The 14,317-nt window shown below is 39.5% G+C and overlaps 1 protein-coding gene across 1 annotated transcript; it reads left to right on the top strand.

The window, feature by feature from the left end:
• Positions 1 to 10,901: 10,901 nt before the first annotated feature.
• LOC308100024 (serine/threonine-protein kinase pim-3-like) lies at positions 10,902 to 11,795 on the top strand (the record flags this gene model as incomplete). The annotated part of the gene is made up of 1 exon (XM_080448925.1): positions 10,902 to 11,795. The coding sequence occupies one exon, from the start codon at positions 10,902 to 10,904 to the stop codon at positions 11,793 to 11,795; it is 894 nt and encodes a 297-aa protein (XP_080305051.1).
• Positions 11,796 to 14,317: the final 2,522 nt, after the last annotated feature.

Here is a 14,317-nt window from a genome sequence, read left to right as displayed (position 1 = left end):
TTTTCAAATGTATGAAAACTCTTTTTGAAAATATCTACAAGCTCACAATGCGTCGCACCGTGACGCATTGTGAGCTTGTAGATCGGCTATTTTCAAATGGCCCAAATGTATAAAGGGCTGAAGTGGGTAATGTATGTTTTGTAATAATAATCAAAATCTACAAAGTAACTAGTAACTAAAGTTGTCATATAATTGTAGTGGAGTAAAAGTACAATATTTGCCCCGGGATGTAGTGGAGTAGAAGTAGAAGTACTGAAAATTGGAAATACCCAGGTAAAGTAAAAAATACCTCAAAACTGTACTTAAAGGTTGGGTAAGTGATATTTTTAGGTTGTTTTTTTGTTGTTGTTAAAAAGGTCAAAGTACTATATTGTGATAGTAATCATTGCTACAGAGCGTTTGTTGGGTCACATGGTCTCTCCAGCTCTTCAGTAAACACAATATAGTACATTTTCAGGTAGGTGACAACATTTAAGCCAATCAGGAGAGAGCACTGAACATGCATTTTCTGTTTAATAAAGAGCTGGAGAGACATGGAGACTCCTTTAACTGAACAAACACTCTATAGCAATGAGTACTATCACAATATAGAGCTATTTAACACTGTTACTGAACACACACTCTATAGCAATGAGTACTATCACAATATAGAGCTATTTAACACTGTTACTGAACAAACACTCTATAGCAATGAGTACTATCACAATATAGAGCTATTTAACACTTATTTTAACCAAAGTAAATCACTTACCCTACCTTTAAAGTACAGTACTTGAGTAAATGTACTTTTTGTTGTTGTTCAAAAAGAAACAGCAGGAGTATTTGTGATGGATCAGACTTAATGCTAATGTTGTGGTTTCAGCCCACCATGCTCAGCTGTCCACCGTAGAAACCAGGCTGACTGCTGCTGAGGGTCAAGTTCAGGAACTGTTGAGTAAGTATGTTTAACACACATTAAGATTATAGATTCAGGAGGGTTGTATTAAAAATAAATACATTCAAAGACTTCCTACTTGATTGAAGCTTTGAATGATCTAACCCCTCAGTGTATCAGAAGCGAACGGCCCTGTGTCAACAACACAGCCGTCTGTGCCTTGACTTCTGTGCACTGACTGCGCTCGCCAGGCTCCCCCCCCCCCCCCCCGCCCCCTTGGCAAAAACTCCTCAGGAAAAGGCTGTTCGCATTTCAGAATGCCTGTCCCACTCTTACTGAACTTAGTAGGGGTCTTCAACAGGGGGTACGCGGACCCCTAGGGGGTCCTCAGAGTTACTAGAGGGGGGGAGCCAAATCATTGTGCGATAGGAACATATTTTTACATGAACCACTTGAACCCTAGCATCCCTTTTCTGAGGGGAACATTAGCAGAACATAGCAGATCTACAAGCTCTCAATGCCTCGTGCTGCGAGGCGTTGAGAGCTTGTAGATCGGCTATTTTCGTTAAAGAGGTTTTGTTTAGGGGGAAACATTTGTATTGAGTGGCAGTGGTGTAAAGTAACTAAGTACATTTACTCAAGTACTGTACTTAAAGGGATATTTCACTTTAAAAATAAAAATTTGGTCACTTTATCGTCTAGGCTACTCAGGCTTTTGGGAGCACCCGAGACAGTTTTTAAGTTGCTTGATTCAGTATTTGGATATTTGATATTCATTTTATCAGACACGCCCTATACAAACCCATTGTGATTTCAAACTCCATTTTAACCATGTTAGATTAATTGGAAACACCCGTCCTTGGTTCTGGTGACTGATGTTGTCCTTCTAATACGTGAGGAGACAGTGTTTTTTCAATTACTTTTTTCATGTATTTTTTACATGTTTTGGGAAAATGAAAATGTTTTATTACAATAAAAATAAAAATGAAAAAAATGAAAAGAGTAAACGAAAAAACACGCCCCCTCACTTATTAGGAGGGCAGGATGAGTCACCAGAACCAAGGACGGGTGTTTTTGATGAATCTAACAGGTTAAATATGGAGTTTGAAGTTATAATGGATTTGTATAGGAAGGGGGCGTGTCTGATAAAATGAATATCAAATATCTAAATACTGAATCAAGCAACTTAAAAACTGTCTGGGGGGCTCACAAAAGCCTGAGTAGATGATAAAATGACCAACATTTTTTTTTAAAGTGAAATATGCCTTTAAGTACACTTTTGAGGAATTACTCTACTGAAGTATTTCCCATTTTCAATACTTTTACTTCTACTCCATTACATCTCAGAGGCAAATATTGTACTTTTACTCCACTACAATTATTTGACAGCTTTAGTAACTACTTACTTTGAAGATTTAGATTATTATTACAAAACATGCATGAACCACTTCAGCCCTACATATACATGGCCTGTATATACATTTCGGCCATTTGATTATAGCCGATCTACAAGCTCACATTGTGAGCTTGTAGATCTGCTATTTTCAAAAGATTTGTATACATGTTGAACTTGTGAAATGGGACATTCTGCATGAGTACTTTTACTTTTGGTACTTTAAGTATATTTTGATGCCAATACTTTTGTACTTTTACTTAAGTCAATTTTGATTACCGGACTTTTACTTGTAACAGAGTATTTCTACACTGCAGTATTGATATTTTTACTTAAGTAAAAAATGTAATTGTTAGTAGTTTTTCCACCACTGTTGAGTGGTTAACTTAAATAGACATTACCATGAATCCAACAACGCTACACATTGAGTCTATGAAGCCATATCTATCTATCTGCCATAAGGGGTGGCCATAGCTGAGTGGTTAGTGAGCCCGCCTAGGGAGCCAGAGGCCCTGGTTGCCCCAGGTACGATTCCAGGCCACGCCAGCAAATGTGTCGATGAAATGAAATTTGTCCCTGAGCAAGACTCTTAACCCCTAATTGCTCACAGGCCCTCATTGGAAACAAGACCACAAGGACTTTCATGAATGGACCTGTTAAAGGAATGATCCTTATCCTAAGCTCAAAATGCGTGCGACACATTGTGAGCTTGTAGATCAGCTAATGTATGTTTTGTAATAATAATCAAAATCTACAAAGTAACTAGTAACTAAAGTTTTAAAATAATAGTAAAAGTAAAAGTAAAATATTTGTCTCTGAGATGTAGTGGAGTAGAAGTAAAAGTACTGTAGATTGGAAGTACTCCGGTAAGTAAAGGTACCTCAAATTGTACTTAAGTACAGTACTTGAGTAAATGTACTTAGTTACTTTACGGCACTGGTCATCAGAATACCACTAGAGCTACACAAGTTATCATCTCTGTCTGGTAGAGACCTCTTATCTCCATATTTTAACTTTTTATGTTTTTTGTTTAATTAATGCCCTATTTGATCATACTACAGTGTCACACAAAAGTAGCAAATATAGCAGATCTACAAGCTCAAAACCTGGCGCATCGCAACATGTTTTGATATTGTAGATCTGCTTTTATTTTGCTGCAACTTTTACATTTGAATTGTGGAAAATAACAGTTTTAAACATAATGACGTTTCCACCCGACAGCATCGTTATATAATATCCTGCTCTGTATTTAACACTGCAGTAATATAACAACTGTTTAGTTTTAATACAAAGACTTGAATGACAAAATGTAATATTTTCTGTCCAGATCTAGTCTTAGTCTAAAGTCTCTCATCTTCTGAAATGTGTGCAGACAGCTTGGCTTTAACTGATACTAAATAATTGAACACATTTCTCTCCTCCTAACATGACTACACTGTCTATCTGTCTCTTTTAGAATGTATTTAAAATGTTACTCATCACATTGAACACTCTGGTCTAGCTCTGACATACAGTTCAGTGGTTCTAAAACTCCAGATTGGTTCAACAACTCATAACTCTGACAGTTTACACATTTAGAATCAAGAAGGTTTTATTTGTCACTAACTTATACAAGTACAAGCAGCAAAATGTAACCAAATGGACCCATACGGGTGCATTTGGTTACATTCTACATATAATTACAGACCCGTAAGGGTCCATTTGAACACTCTATAAAGCACCGTTCACACTGAACACTATAACTAGAACGATAACTATAACTATATTGTATTTTTTTTTATAGTTGGTGTAAACTCTGCATTCCACTTGACTTAGAACTTTAAAACTATATTTTTATAATTATAGTGTTCAGTGTGAACGGCCCTATAGAGTTACAGACCTGTAAGGGTCCATTTGGTTCCATTTGTACACTCTCAGAGTTACAGACCTGTAAGGGTCCATTTGGTTCCATTTGTACACTCTCAGAGTCACAGACCTGTAAGGGTCCATTTGGTTCCCAACCATCAATCATTAGCTGGGGTGAGGTTTCTATCTGTCTCCTACTCTGTTGTTTACATGTGTATGATAATGATGAAGACCAGTTGTGTTGGAGTCCTCAAATGTGTTTCTGGGTGGGGAGGAACTTGAACTTGTCCCAGAGTTCAAGTACCTCGGAGTCATACTAGACTCAACCCTAACTTTTAAAAAACATGTGAAGAAAGTCACAAATACGATTAAATTCAACCTTCAAAATTTTAAACAAATTAGACCCTTCCTGACAGTTGGAGCTGCCAGATCGTATCTTCACTGTATGATCCTATCACACATTGAGTACTGTTTTACAAACTGGTCTTGCACAGGCGTGACGATCCTAAAACCCATCGAACAGCTCTACAAAAGTGCGCTCAAGGTGTTTGACAGGAAGCCTCACTCTTATCATCATTGTAACATACTCAGGAGGCTCAATTTTTTTAGCTTCGACAATTTCAAAAAGTTCAAACAGGTTGGGGTCATATACAAGACCTTACATGGTCTGTGCCCGCCCCCCCTAAGGGAATTCATTAAAAGGAAGCCTGAAAGAGGAATCAGTACCAGAGCAACCACTCGAGGAGATTGTGAAGTGCCGCACCGGCAAACAACCTTCGGTCAAAATGTCCTCTCAGTACAGGGTTGTGTAGCATGGAATGGCCTTCCTCTACATATAAGGGATTGTGCTACATTTCCATCTTTTAAATTCAATGTGAAAAGATGGTTGCTTGAAAACCAAAGCTGCAACCATCTGTGATCATATTTTAGGTTTTTTTAGGCTATGTGATGTAATGTAATTGTATTTCACCGTTTGTCTGTTTTCTGATGTTATTGTTTTTCTGTTTTTCTGTTTTGTGTGAGGACTGCGGATGAAAATTAGCATCTTTGCTAAATCCGGTGTATTTACGTTCATGTGACGTTCATTAATATGCTCTGTCCTGTCTAAATAAACAAATAAAGTAAAGTATGATGATGATGATAATATTATTATTATTATTATTATTATTATTATTATTATTATTATTATTTATTTGTCTAGATGTAATACATTTGATTGGCTTAACCACATGAACCTATAGTGTCTTCAAACATTCTGACAAATAGCAGATCTACAAGCTCACAGTGCATTGCGTTGTGACTCGTTGTGAGCTTGTATCTGCTATGTTCAGTGAAGAGATTTGGTATTGAGGGAAAAGAGGAGCAGAGTATAATACAGTAGGGTTAATAGTATATTATTATGATTTTATAATATTATAAATATGATAATGCTCTGTGTTGACAGACAAACCAAAGGTTGCCTTCTCTGTTGGTTTGGGTGATGGAACAGTTGGACCATTTAGTTCTGAAACCACTCTGATCTACAAGAGAGTTCACACTAACATCGGCAACGCATACGATCCATCTACAGGTAGGTGGAGATTACATTATGTTAATTAACTTTACACAATCAATTACCACCAACTAATTACACAACTCATCTATCAGGCTATCAGACATAAATAAATTACAGTAATCTAAATAAATCTTCAACTGTGTAATTCCCATTGACATTAACAGGCAGGATGAGAGAACTTTAATATCATTGTTTTTAAAACAATGTTAAAAAAGTGTCATCATGATCAATGAATGAAATATTGGTTGAAACCACTGGCTTCTGTCCACAAGATTGATTGATTGATGTAATACTTTATTAGTCATAAATGTAAACAGCATGTGGTACAGTAAGACATTAAAGCTAAAACACAAAGAAGTCCTTTGGACTTGTTTCCATTGTGGTCCTATATGATAAGAGGGTTTACTAACACATTATTCACTGTGTGTGTGTGTGTGTGTGTGTGTGTGTGTGTGTGTGTGTGTGTGTGTGTGTGTGTGTGTGTGTGTGTGTGTGTGTGTGTGTGTGTGTGTGTGTGTGTGTGTGTGTGTGTGTGTGTGTGTGTGTGTGTGTGTGTGTGTGTGTGTGTGTGTGTGTGTGTGTGTGTGTGTGTGTGTGTGTGTGTGTGTGTGTGTTTTCTGTCTCAGGTCTCTTCTCAGCGCCTTTGAAAGGAGTCTATCAGTTCAGATTTACTGCAGTTGGATATTTCGGTTCAGAGCTAGTGTACGTCTACATGTATAAAAATGAGCAGACACTCATTTCTAACTTTTCAATCAATAATGGTAACAGTAAAATATATGTGTCTAATGGAATGATCCTAGAGCTGGAGCAGGGAGACAGAGTTTACATGCGTTTACCTGGTTCCTACAGGCTCCATGATAACACATCCAACCACGTCACATTCAGTGGTGTTCTGCTCTATTCTATGTAACACTGGGACTGATTACTTTAAAGCATTGGTTCTCAAAGTGGGGTCTGGGGACCCCCAGGGGGGAGGGGTTCCAGGGGGTCTCCAGCTAAATGAGTTAATATAGTGTCACAATCATGTTAACCACTTTATCCATATATTATACATTGGACATTCAAAAATAGCAAATATACAAGCTTGTACATCTGCTAATATAAAAAAAATAATTGAATAATGTTGTTTTTTTAAACGCAAATCTTCTCTTCTGGGGGTCCCTGGCACAACACATTTTCATATGAGGGTCCTTAACCAAATACATATTAATGTAGGGATCCTTGACGTAAAAGTTTGAGAACCAGTGCTTTAAAGAGCTCCCATAATGTTCATATTCAGCCTCTCAATAAACTCATATTCAAAACTTAAACACTGTTGTCAGTGTCTATTTAGTTTTTCTGATTATTTTAATATAATACATCTAGAAGACCAATGATGATGTGTTTATATCCATATATGGAACATGCAGTATTATGAGAAAAAAAACATTAATGTGCATCACAGAATATTAATGGATCATTTATCTCACAGACATAATGTCTGGGTTATTTATCTATTATCTATTTATTGTATTAGTGAGAGACTATTTATTTCATTTTGTATTCAGTGTAGGTGTAGATACTTCACTTCATTCAGGGGTGCAAAAGCCTTTTGCTTACATCTTTTTTTTTTTTTTGTAAGCTCAAAGATGAGCTTACAATGGGTTAAAACATCTCTGGGGTCAATACAAACAGACAAAAAGAAAACCAGGAAAGATACAAAAAATAAAAAAGGGGGATATTTATGCCTACATAATTATGTTCTGGAAACAGTGCTGCCCTAAATGCAGTGTTATTACCACTAGGGGGCACTAGACTTCAACTAAAGAGGGACTGCTGTCTTTGCCTCTAAACCAGGGGTCTTCAAGGTTTTTCAGGCCAAGGAAGGACCCCCTAGTTGAGAGAGAGATGAAGCAGGGACCCCCACTACATTGTTTACTATTGTGTTGCAGATTAAACTCTTTCATAGATTTCATTGATAGAGTCATTGACTACTATCATTTAACCACTTAAACCTTCAATACTTAGTACTTGGTCTGCTCCTTTCCCCCCCCCCTACATCAAACTTCTTTGGTGAAAATAGCAGATATACAAGCTCACAATGCCGTTGTGAGCTTGAAGATCTGCTATTTTCGGCTAACGTTCCCCTCAGAAAAGGAATTCTAGGGTTCAAAAGGTTCCAATCTCACAAAGATTTGGCGGCCCCCCTGTAGTAACTCTGAAGACCCCCTAGGGGTCCCCGGACCCCCTGTTGAAGACCCCTGCTCTAAACTCATTCATGAACATTCCCTTGCCTGTCTTGAGGCCATTTTTATGTATGAAGTTATAATATTACTTATTAGTATTTTATTGTACTTTTCATACTGCCTTGTGTCTGACTAAAGTGGTGCTAAAGCACTATAAGTGGTTCTTTGGCTCATAATCATATAGAGGAACCTCTTTTGGTGCTACAGTATCCTCTGGTCCTGGACCCACCAGGGGACCAAATGGACCAAATGGACCCTGACAGACAAATGGACCCTGACAGACAAATACATATTAATTTGGGTCCTTCATTATTGCTTAAACAATAATTAAAACATTAGGAAACAAGCCCAAATAAGCAACTACACTACACAAAAAATAAGCCCAAAAAATCGCACTCCGCAACTACCAATATTTACAAGCAACTTTACAGAAAAACAAGCCCAAATGTCGCTTATAATAAGCAGACATGGCAACACTGAGGCTAGACTCTCCACTCCATACACAATATATATATATTAATAGCCAGTAGCCACTGTGTAGCTAAATCAATGCACTATGCTACTACTGCGTTGACTGCACTTCTCACAGTCAGTGTTAATGCTAAAGTATTTCACTTCATTTACAATGTTTCTTATGCTCTAAACCTTTTGCCTATAACCACATTTAAAACGACATAAAGACATAAAATAAATATGAACAACTGATTGAAATGCATAAATAGTTCATTAAAATCACAAACAATTCATTAAAGATACACAAGTAATTCATAAATACAAAATTGACAAATAAGGGTTAGAATGGAAATGGTTTGATATTGTTTAGAGTCAATAGTAAAACTGTAGCTGTAGAAAAAAACATCCATATAAGGCAGGAAGGTGACATTACTTCCCCTTTAAGAACACACTGTGTGTGGAGGCTGTTATTAATGAAGCTGAAGAGACAGAACGTCAGAAAGTAAATAAATTGATCACAGAAAAAGAAAAAACTGTTTTAAAGAAAGATAACGTTTGATTCAAACCTAAAGAGTGTCTAACACCATTGTGAAGAATTTGGTCAGACTAAGGAGCAGCACCTACCCAGTTAGTGTTTGTGTTTCTACAGAACAAGTGTTTTGGTGAGTTGATCCCTGCACAACATGTCTGTGTTTGCACTTTTAAATGTACAAACGTTTTGGATTATTTTGAAGAGTGTATTGTCTCCATTTTTGATGGCAAGATGTCAATATTTATTCATGAAAAACGAAGCTGTGTATTGTGTAATCAAGGCTGCTGATCTGGGCAGCCAGGTGACAGCAATCAGCCATCCATTTGGGTGTAGTTGTGTCCTTTCAGTGTTGTTCATTACTGCCCTCTTGTGTTTACTTGGGGTAATTCTGTTCATACGGTATAGTCCAGTTATAATATAGCTTATACAGTCATTTGAGATAATCTGCTCCAGAGCCATATTAAGTATTATAGTGACGTGTCCTTCTGGTAGTCTAACCTCCATAAGTAATGCACTTTTGCTTTTAACTTAAAAATATTATTTAATCATTGTGACGATATGTATTGCCTGGTTACAATTTTAGGTTTAAACACGTAGGCCCTATTCAAATTCTTTCTCAAATAGCCGATTTACAGGCTCAAAATGCAATGGTTGTGAGAGATTGTAGATCAGCTATTTTTTAACATTTGTGAGAATATTTGAACATTTTGTGAAAATGTTCACTACAAATAGTTACCATCAGCATAATCCTCACCATGTCACCATGACTCTGCCATAACCATATAAGGAGTTCCCAATGCAGCTACATCCAAATATGGAGTGTGTTGTCTAATCTCAATGTGTCGTCATAATAAGTCAGCTCCATATATGGGCACAAAAGGGGACATGCCCATATATGGGCATATACTGATATCAGGGATCTCCATATAGGCCTATGGGCATAAAAGGGGTGTGCCCATATATGGGCATATACTGATGACAGCAGGGATCTCCATATATGGGCATAAAGGGACATGGACTGATAGATACAGAAATCTCCATATATGGGCATATCAGTCGGATCGGAGGTGCGATGTAGGTATGAGGGCCGTGTAGCGGCCCGAACCTCTAGTGACGGAAAAGAATAGCCAAATACAATCAAGCTCATATATTAAAAAAAATTATGCAAAAATCAGCCTCATGGTGGCGCTATAAAAGGCCAATGTGAAACATTGCCTATCTACAACTGTCTACTCTACAAGCTATAGAGAGGCTATTTGCACAATGTTTACCTTTTGGGGGCGGGGGGATTATTTCTCTAAATTGTGCCCAGAATATGGACGCCGAGATAAGAGTGGGGAATAGGCTACCTGTTAAAGCCATTCCAGGATTTGTCTGCTGCAGAAATTCAGAATGCATGATCACCCACTGACGCACATACATGTCTTTAGCCAACTTGGATGAATGAATCCAAACTTCTTTCATTTCAATGAAAGAGAGAACAGCAGAGAAATAATCCACTAGGTCGACATAGAACCGCACTCGCACTGGCAGTGATCTACCATGTCCATGTGATGTTAACTTGCCAATAACATTAGTTTCGTCAGGAGAGTCAAGTGTCATCAAAATTCAGCGGATCCAGCAGAGCCACATATATATATTATACATATATTATAGAGAAAAACGTGTGCAAAATTTGCAAAGGAGAATGTTACGTTTTAAATGCCAGATTAAATCACAGACAAGACAACAAAGATTGTGTGAAAGTAGCAAAACTGTTAATCTTTCCCACAGCTGCGGGAAGTCTGCGCAAATTGGGGTTGCCAAGGAAACCGTTTGTATATGTGACATCAGACCAGACGTTAAAAGCTGCAGAATCGGCGTAGTCAACAAACAGTGTGTGCACGTGTGATGTCACGGCCGGGGGGGAGTGGCTGAGAGAACTGACTATAAAATGCACTTGCAGGGCTGAAGATGTCAGCATTTGAACTATACAGAGGAACAGAGGAGGGAAGGTCAGTGGTTGGTTGGCCACCAAGTTGATTATGGATCATTTGAGAATCCAGCAGCAGCTCCAGCCTGTCAAGGTGGAAAAGGAGCCTTTTGAGAGGGTTTACCAGATGGGCTCGGTGCTCTGCAAAGGGGGATTTGGCACTGTGTACGCGGGCAGCAGGATATCCGACGGCACCCCGGTCGCAGTGAAACACGTCTCCAAGAAAATGGTGTACCACTGGGGAACGATCGCTGACGGCTCCACGGTGCCCCTGGAGGTCCTGCTCCTGAACAAAGTGAGCGCCACGGGGTTCCGCGGGGTCATCCGCCTGCTGGACTACTACGAGCAGCCCGACCGCTGGCTCATCGTCATGGAGCGGCCGGAGCCGTCCAAGGACCTGTTCGACTTCATCACCGAGCGGGGCCACCTGGACGAGGACACGGCCCGGGGCTTCCTCCACCAGGTGCTGGAGGCGGTCCGGCACTGCCACGCCTGTGACGTGGTGCACAGGGACATCAAGGACGAGAACCTGCTGGTGGACCTCCACACCGGGGAGCTCAAGCTGCTCGACTTTGGCGGCGCGGCGGTCCTCAAGGACACCGTGTACACGGATTTCGGCGGCACGCCGCAGTACAACCCGCCCGAGGCCATCCGCCACGGTAGATACCACGGCCGCTCGGCGACGGTGTGGACGCTGGGCGCGCTGCTGTACAGCATGGTGTTCGGGAACTGCCCGTTCGAGTTGGACGAGGAGATCCTCAGGGGAGAGCTGCACTTCAGAAGGAGGGTTTCTCCCGAGTGCCAGGATTTGATCGAGTGGTGCATGGCCCCGAGACCCTTTGACCGGCCCACGCTGGAGCAGATCTACGACCATGCCTGGATGCGGGCCGTCGCTGTCATCGTCCCCTCCTCCGAATCGGCAGAGTCCTCACAGGAGGAGGAATGAGCGGCGTGCCTGTCACAGACCTGCGCAGAGCAAGTTCTGTCAGGGAACTCAGTGCAGTTGTTGGTGGCCTGCCGTTGGACCGCATCAGCTCCACGTTCACATCCACTCATCCACTCATCCACTCACAGTCATTTCATTCTCAGACCGCTCTATTTAAGCTGGAAGTCTGCACTTCTCATCCTGCTGGTTTTTGCTGCACACTGCTGCTGCTGCGCTGCTGTTCATGACTGTGCTAAATTGCTGCTCACCCTTCACCACCCCAGCTACCACCTGTCGTTTTGGATATGCTGTTTATGTACGGGGGATTCCGGGGTCCCTATGGTTGGGAAATGTTCTTTATCAGAGTACCTAAAAGCAGATCCAATTAATTGCCAAACCATAATAAATATATTGCTAATTTTATATTCAATAAATATATCTTAGCCCCGCCTCCTCCATATGAAGCGACACTGATGGGGGGAGGGGGGTCTGGTGTTCATAGCATAGACATATAAAGGTAGACGCCTCCTCTGGCTCTGAAGCGTCGGCATCTCGGACGCACTTCCGCTTCCTCTATGCTTCCGGGGGGGCAGCTGGAAATTTCCTTGTGCGTCACAGAAGGGGGCGTTCAGTAGGCCAATCAGAGGCAGGTGGGGGCGGGACAACTAGATTCTGACAAGTCCTGGGAAAGACGCGCTGTGGTTGGCCAGTAGTCAACACGCTGTGATTGGCCAGTGCCCGTTCCCCCCGGAAATATGGCGGCCACCATACCAAACGGGTCGCTCCAACGAACTGCAGAGACCAATGAGGTATCTAGGTTTCTATATCTATGGTTCATAGAGTCAGATTCACAGACTTGATGAAAAGGCCCTCAGCATCCTCTTTACAAAGCCCTCCCCTGTCAGCAGAACCTATACGTCTGCTGGTCGTATAGGTTGAAACAGCCCTCTTTTCTATTCCTCGTTTTGTAAGGGATTTATGTTCTTTCATTATTTTATTTTTTGTAAGGGATTATTTATAATTTGTTCAAAAACGAAATAGGATATTTGTAGTAATTTTCTTTTCTTTTTGAACAAATTATAAAATCATAAAAAGAAAAGAGTTATTATTGTAGTCTTTTTCCTTTTTCAAATGAATTATGAATAATTATCATAAGATTGCTGGACTGTGTGCCATCATGTAATCCCTTCAACACTCAAATTAACCAGGATAGTTTGCTGAGATAAGATAATAACTGTCAGTAACTTTGTCCATCATGCAGCTCTCAACTGAGCAGTTAGATAGGATTTGTATTGTTATAAAAAACTGCACATTCTACCATCAACTTTTCATTCATGCATCTTCTCATAAGAAATATAATTGAAACAACATGCTTCTAATGACTTATACCATATATATATATATTATATAATATCTACAAGCTCACAATGTGTCGCAAATGCAACGTATTGTGAGGTTGTAGATGTAGAGGTTGTAGATCTGCTATTGTTACAGAAGGTTTTTACTAGTTTACTATATTCTGCCATTAGTTTAGTCTATCTTTCACAGTGTGACAAATTGTTCTAGTCATATTTTAGTTAATTAATTAGTCTACTCTAATACTTATATACTGCCCTTTATGCCATCTGGCATGTAGGGCAACAACAAAAGATTTCCACTCCTGTCTGTTCAGGGACAGCAGACTCTAATTGCAAAATTACTCTTCAGATGATGGTAGCCACTGTCAATGTCAGGGTAAAGGATAAAGGATAATAATATAATATAATGTATTTGGGTAAAGTGATGATAATGTAATGTATTTAATATAATAATAATATAATATAATGTATTTGGGTAAAGTGATGATAATATAATGTATTTAATATAATAATAATATAATATAATGTATTTGGGTAAAGTGATGATAATATAATGTATTTAATATAATAATAATATAATATAATCCTGAAACAAGAGGACATTTTGACCATAGAATAGAATAAAAAACAGAGGTTATGGCGTCTCTAATTCTATTCTATGGACTGTGTCGCCCTCTAGTGGACAAACTCTACTCTCGTCTACTCTAGGTATAATATTTATTACTATGACGCAGTGACTAAAAAAAAACTATTTATGGATATTTAGTCCATTTAATCATTTTAGAAATGGCATCATCATAATAAGATGATGATTTGTATTGTTGATTCCTCCTCCACTCATTTGTTTTGAGCATAAAGCAGCTGCTAGCTGCTAGCTAGCCGCTAGCTGCACATAAACAGACCTTAGGGCTACACTACATTTAAGAACTACATGTTCCATCCACCATGGGTGGCTAAAAAAAACTACAATCGATTACTACATTTCCCATACACCATGGGTAGCGATGAGGACTACATTTAAAGAACTACATTTTCCATCGACAATGGGTAGTTAGAAAAACTACAATCGAGTACTACATTTCCCATACACCAACATGGGTAGCTGTGTGGACTACATGTAAGGAACTACATTTCCCAGCCACCATGGATGACTAGAAGAACTACACTAGAATGGACTACATTTCC

The sequence above is a fragment of the Gymnoscopelus braueri genome, assembly GCF_963280865.1.
Source record: "Gymnoscopelus braueri genome assembly, chromosome: 14".
NCBI lineage: Eukaryota > Metazoa > Chordata > Actinopteri > Myctophiformes > Myctophidae > Gymnoscopelus > Gymnoscopelus braueri.
Note: the sequence above shows the minus strand (reverse complement) of the source record. Positions and strands in the feature narration are given on the sequence as shown.